The 6,840-nt window shown below is 30.8% G+C and overlaps 1 protein-coding gene across 2 annotated transcripts in view; it reads left to right on the top strand.

The window, feature by feature from the left end:
* LOC106680150 (ankyrin-1) overlaps positions 1–6,840 on the top strand; it is a 16,853-nt gene that overhangs the window by 4,462 nt on the left and 5,551 nt on the right. Inside the window, exon 2 of one of the 2 annotated variants that reach the window (XM_014419660.2) lies at positions 2,296–2,393. The exons of the other annotated variant lie outside the window; for it this stretch is intronic. Coding sequence (XP_014275146.1) covers positions 2,340–2,393 — 54 coding nt within the window. The 5' untranslated portion in view covers positions 2,296–2,339. The remainder of the gene's footprint in view (positions 1–2,295; positions 2,394–6,840) is intronic. 2 annotated transcript variants of the gene reach the window in all.

Raw genomic sequence — 6,840 nt, 5'->3', positions numbered from 1 at the left:
GTTGAGGACAGGAGGGATTGGAGTAACATGGTTAATGTAAGAATCAAGTAATATGTTAGTAATTTTCGGAGGGAAATTGTTGTTATACGTTGTATGTTGGTCTGGTGGTATTGAGGGTCAGAAAGAGAAAAGGATCGCTGGATAAGGTTCTTAGCAACATTAATAATTTGGTGATAAGGGTGTTGAGGAGTCTACCAGAATAAGTGGGTTTGGTATACCAATTAGTGGATAGGGAGCCATGGGAATTTCTGATAATGAGTAGGTCAAGAAAAGGGAAGGAATGGTCAATTTCACCTTCAACAGTAAACCGAAGACGAGGGTGGTAGGAGTTAAAGGCTGATAGGATTTCGGGGATTCTGTCAGGATTAAGGACCAAATTGATTTATAGTTGTTCGGACAAATTTTCATTTGCCAAATTTATATCATAAAAACTACTACCCCTACTAAGATAAGTGTCATAAACTATTAAGTTATATTTCCTATTTATAGTAAGTTGAATTTCCTTTATTTTAAGTGCTGGCAGACATGTGTACGTATTATGGATCTAGAGGTATATTTTTTCAAAAATCAAACATTTTATACGAACAACTAGAAATTAACATTTTGGGAGTTTATTTTGTCAAATATCATAAAAAACATAAATATATAAACATAATTAACTATTTTGCAATAAATTTAACTAGCTTCAATTTGAGCGCTGGCAGACATCAGTACGTCCAATGGTTTCTGAAATAAAGTTTTTCAAATCAAATTTATTGTCCGAACGACTATTAATCAATTTATTTTAGCAAATATCATGAAAACTACTATTCCTACGAAGGTAAAGGTCATATACTTATGTATAGTCCATTATACTAGCTTTAATTTGAGTGCTAATAGATATCTGTACGTCACATAGTTCCTAAGATATAGATTTCTCAAAATAATTTAACTAACAACTAATCTTGTAGTAGATTTTTAAGAAATTTAGCTGTTTAAAAAGCTATATCTCGAGAACTATTGAACGAAAATAGCTCTATTAGAGATCATATTTCAGCAAATTTACTCTTCTTTAAATAATGTTCTCTTAAATTTTCTAGTGTTGTTGGTAGTTTTTACTAGTTGGTAGTTTTATATAGAGCTCCGAATGAAAAATCAATGTTTTTTAAGGTTTTGAAATAGCCGTCGTTTTCATAATCCTCCTACCTATTCTTGGCAGACTCATCAATTTTTACTATTAATTATACTTAGTTTTCATTAAAGTAATAAAAAATTGGGGTGAGATAACTGCCTTCTTTTCTTCCCGGCTCTTGTACTACATGGGCGTAGAAAGGATTTCAGGAGGATATGGGGCTATTTTTATGTAGAAACGTTGTGTTATTCAGAAAAAAACACAATAACTGAGATTCTGTCCTTATGGTTGAGAATCGAACATGGATATTAAAAACCATGTATTTTGTTTTATCCATATTTATTTCAAGACCTAGTTCCTTACTATATAGAATAATACCAAACTATCAGCATACCGAAGCACCGGTATTTTACCACCCAAAGTTAAACCCTTTTCGGTATTCATCACACTTTTAATGACGTATTCTAATGTTAGATTAAATAAGATAGTTGATAAAGAATCTCCTCGTTTTAAACCCGACCGAACCTGGAATCTCTCAGAATAATGTTTACCGATTCGTACCTTATTAAACGTCTCGGCCATGCACATCCGTACGAGACTTACTAACTTCTTTGGTGTTCCCTAATAATAAGTAAAACTCAATAAAAAAGTAAAACTTCCTTTATTAGTGCCAACGTTTCGGCCATAGTTCCAGGCATTCATCAGGGCTAAGAACAAACAAGATAACAACCATAATGAATAAAACGAAATACAGAATATTTTAGGAAAATAGTCCGAATAAAGGTACAAAACAGTGGAATAACTAATTAATGTTAACCAACGTTTCGTCTCACTTTTCAGGGGACCATGCTTCATCAATTTAAACGAAACAATAATCATAATGATACAATGATATTAATAACAAATAGATGAATATAGAGATTATAGCAGAATGTCCTACAGCAGCCTGTGGTTCAGTTTTCGAGATGAAGTGGTATTTCCTAAACTGTATGTCACTGCACCTTTTATCACTAGGAATGGAATTTTTGTTTTAACTATCTTTGATGAATTTATTTATTAATTCCAGTTATAGTTCGCAATATAGTTCACTATTTCTTATAAAACAAGGGACAGCGATTCTAAACAATCTATCAATCCATACTATGTTTAATTCAACTTATTAATATTATTTTATCTTGTTATAGGATATTCTACTGTATTGCAATTTTCACGCTTGCGCAAAAGGGAGATGTTTTTCACATATGTTCTTCTTCTGAACATCGGGAATTTGTATTATGCAAAGGTATGTCAGCATTAAATTGTTACAATAATTTACTCAGATAGGAAAACCTTTGTTTTATTATACTTAAATAAATAAATATAATACAATTTTGATAAAAAAACTCAAATTAACTGGAAGAAGGAAAGAAAACAACATTACAAGGACAATCATCACTATGGTTACACTATAATAAAAAGTCTAGATATTATTCCTAGCAACAGTAATCAATTTTTTTTTTTTTACTTTATTTAGTTTATTCACAACTGTAAAATCATTTTTACAAACAGCGAATGAGAAGTAGAGAGAGAAAAATAAAATAAATAATAATGAAAAAAAAGTCATGAAAGCATGAAGGTTAAGGTCATCCAATGATGCCTCTCCATTAAAATTGAAATTTAAAAATCAATTTAAGAGGTCCCTATTCCAGCTCCTTCGTAAACGTCCTCTCGTATCTGGTTGATAGTCCTTGAATTAGAGGGTTAGAGTGTGTTGGAAGTGTGTCGTGAAACCGTTTATATAATGATTTAATATAATGGTTGTTTGTACGTAGGGAGTTCGTAAGTCTTTGTGTAAGTTCTTGTTACTGATGTAGGGGGGAGCGCTACTGATCAGTCTTAGTAATTTTGATTGAAATTGTAGCAGTTTCAGTAAGTTAATTTTTTTGGCATATCCGTAAATTTGTGTACCGTAAGTCCAAATTGGTCCGAGAAGGTAAATATAAATCTTTAGTTTTTCTGAAAATGGTAATTTTGCTCGTTTATCTAAAATATGAAATAATAATTTAAATTGGAAATTAAGCTTTTTTTTGTTATTTTTATGTGGGAGGTCCATTTAAGTCGTTTGTCCAATGCCAATCCAAGGTATTTTACTGTGTCTGTCCAGGTTAAACTTTGTTCGTTTAGAGAAACAGGAGGACATATACCACGACGGAGCATAAAAGTTATTTGAACTGATTTCTCAATGTTTATCCCTGTTTTCCATTTGATACACCATTCATGGATGTGAGCTAGGTGTATTTGTAATTGTTCTGAGGCTTGTGCTGGGTCGCCATGCTTTGCTAAAATGGCTGTGTCATCGGCATATGTGGCTGTGAGAGTGTGTGCCATTGTGGATAAATCGGAGGTATACAAAGTGTATAATAATGGCGCTAGGATAGATCCCTGCGGAACTCCAGCTTCTGCTGCGAAATATGAGGATAGTGATGATGAGCCCTGTAGAATCTGGAAGTATCTCTCTTCTAAATAAGACTGTAGGATTAGATATTAGATGCTGGGAAGACCTCTTTTCAGTTTATAAAGGCGTCCAGAAATAAAAATTAAATTCAATTAGTAATAAAAAATGTTCGTACGTTAAACATTGACATGCATGAAAAGAGATTGCTTGGTCAAAAGAATTAATTAGTTACTGGGGAAATCTACTTCAAATGAGTGCGGTTAAGAAACTAAAGAAAAGAAGCAGTTAATTTCTAGACGTCGCGTTCTATCGTAAAACTTGGTAACTGACAAAACGAAAACATATGGGAAAACAATTTTTGCTGGATCTCTCCATTCTGCAAATCCAATACTTGTACAATGCTTGGTAAACAAAGAAACAAACAAATGTGGGTATCCGCTTCTTTTGACTTTTCTCGGCTATAACATTGGATTTTCATCATAAAAAGGAGCACAATAATACTAGACTAAACAGTACAAGAGCCCAAGAGGAGAAAAGGCAGTTATCTCACCCCAATTTTTTATTACTTAATCGAAAACTAGGTATAATTACTAGTCAAAATTGATGAGTCCGCCAATTATAGGTAGGGGGAATAAAAATTTGGCGGCTATTTCAAAACGTTAAAAATATATAATTTTTTATTCGGAGCTCTATATCTTTACAACTACCAACAACAATAGAAAATTTATGAGAACATCATTTAAAGTAGAGTAAATTTGCTAAAATGTAAGCCCTAATAGAGTTATTTACGTAAAATAGTTTTCGAGGTATAGCTTTTTAAAAAGCAACATTTCATAAAAATGTTGTATGGGACGTACTGAAAGATCATAGGTTAGTGAATTTATTTAAAAAAATTTATATCTCATAAACCATTTGACGTACAGATGTCTATTAGCACTCAAATTAAACGTAGTTTAATGAGCCATAAAGTAGTTTATGATGTTTATCTTCGTAGGAGTAATATTTTACATGAAATTTGCAAAAAATAAATTGATTTGTAGATGTTCCGATAAATTTTCATTTGCCAAATTTATATTCATATATGAATATCATAAAAATTACTACCCCTACGAAAATAAGCGTAATAAACTACTTTATAGTAAGTTCAATTTCCTTTATTTTGAGTGTTGGCAGACATATGTGCGTCTTATGGATCTAGAGATATATTTTTTCAAAAATCCAACATTTTATACGAACAACTAGAAATTAACATTTTGTGAGTTTATTTTGTCAAATATCATAAAAACTACCACTTCTACAAAGATAAAGCTATAAACTATTTTGTAGTAAATTAAACTAGCTTTAATTTGAATGCTGGCAGACATCAGTAAGTTCAATGGTTTCTGAAATAAAGATTTTCATAAGTCTAATTTATTGTCCGAACAACTATTAATCAATTTATTTTAGCAAATATCATGAAAACTACTATTCCTACGAAGGTAAACATCATAAACTACTTTAATTTGAGTGCTAATAGAGATTTGTACGTCTAATGGTTATTGATATCGATTTCTCAAAATAGATTCCACTAACTATTGATATTTTTGTACATTTTTATGAAATGTTGCTTTTTAAAAGGCTATATATCGAGAACTATTGGACGTAAATAGCAATATTATGGGTCAAATTTCAGCAAATTTACTCTTCTTTAAATAATGTTCTTTTAGATTTTAAAGTGTTGTTGGTAGTTTTTAAGATATAGAGCTCCGAATGAAAAATTAATGCTTTTTTAAGGTTTTGAAACAGCCGCCATTTTTTATTCCCCCTACATATACTAGGCAGACTCATCAATTTTGGCTAGTAATTATACATAGTTTTCATTAAAGTAATAAAAAACAGAGGTGAGATAACTGCCTTTTTATTCTTCCCGGCTCTTGTACAATAAAGAAAGGAAACGTAAGTTACCAGCAAAGTAGGTTGAAGATGATCAAAATTCATATAAACAGTGGTATCGATACCGCTACCTACTGGTCTATATCGTAATTATTACAGCCGCCGAGACAGCTCTGGCCCGGCATAGCGCAACCTACCAGCTAAAGAGAGAACTATTACTGGCGACAAGCAAAAGCCGGATAATAATATTTGTACTATATTTTGGAAATACATTAATTACACATACGCAAAAATTATGCAAGGTATTGTAATACATATAAATGAGAAGACCTCAGTGAGAAAACTCTCGCTTTAAGAGGTACAACATCTTAGGAAGCAGAGGATAACAACTTATATAGTGGGTCAGTACATTGTAGTACTATATTGTTGGAAATGTATATTGTCTTTTATTTCTCCTCTTTCCAACACATTTTATTCCTTTTATAGGACTCTACGGCAGGCTACCCTTCCGACTTAAATAATAATAATAATTTCTCCTTTGACCGCAACCCTGACCATCTTCCTATACATAAATTTTTACAGTCAACTATATATACATATATAAATAATAATCTTTATTCATTCTGGGATTGATCCCTTTAGAATAATTTACAGGCGTCAAAATTAGACTTTGGAGCCTTAGAGTAAATTACAAAATAGAGATAAAATTACAAGATTTCATAAAATAAAGTAATACAATGAATTTAAAAATATACAAATAAACAACAATAATTAACAGAATATATAAAATAATGACAAAACAAATAAAATAAAACCACTTGTCGTATCATAAAACATAAGACGACTTCTGATAGTATATAAAAATAAAAAAAGTAATGATAAAAAATCAAATACAAATACATAAAAAATGGCGACTGTTTTAAAACCTTAAAAAAACATTAATTTTTCATTCGGAGCTCTATATCTTAAAATCTACCAACAACACTTTAAAATCTAAAAGAACATTATTTAAAGAAGAGTAAATTTGCTGAAATTTGACACATAATAGAGCTATTTATGTTCAATAGTTCTCCAGATATAGCATTTTAAAAAGCAACATTTCATAATAATGTACAAAAATATCAGTAGTTAGTGGAAACTATTTTGAGAAATCTATATCTCAATAACCATTAGACGTACAAATGTCTATTAGCACTCAAATTAAAGCTGGTTTAATGTACTAAAAAAGTAGTTTATCATTTTTATCTTCATAGGAATAGTAGTTTTCATGATATTTGCTAAAATAAATTGATTTATAGTTGTTCATACAATAGATTTGATTTATGAAAAACCTTATTTCTGAAACCATTGATTCTCATTTCTGCTCCTCCAATTTAACCATTTCACAATTTTTTAATTCACCCGATCAACAAATTCGCTCTCC

This window comes from Halyomorpha halys, unplaced genomic scaffold, assembly GCF_000696795.3.
Source record: "Halyomorpha halys isolate HHAL.00 unplaced genomic scaffold, Hhal_1.1 Scaffold246.1, whole genome shotgun sequence".
NCBI classification, from domain to species: Eukaryota; Metazoa; Arthropoda; class Insecta; order Hemiptera; family Pentatomidae; genus Halyomorpha; species Halyomorpha halys.
The sequence above is the reverse complement of the archived record's forward strand: the minus strand, read 5'-3'. Positions and strand labels throughout refer to the sequence as shown.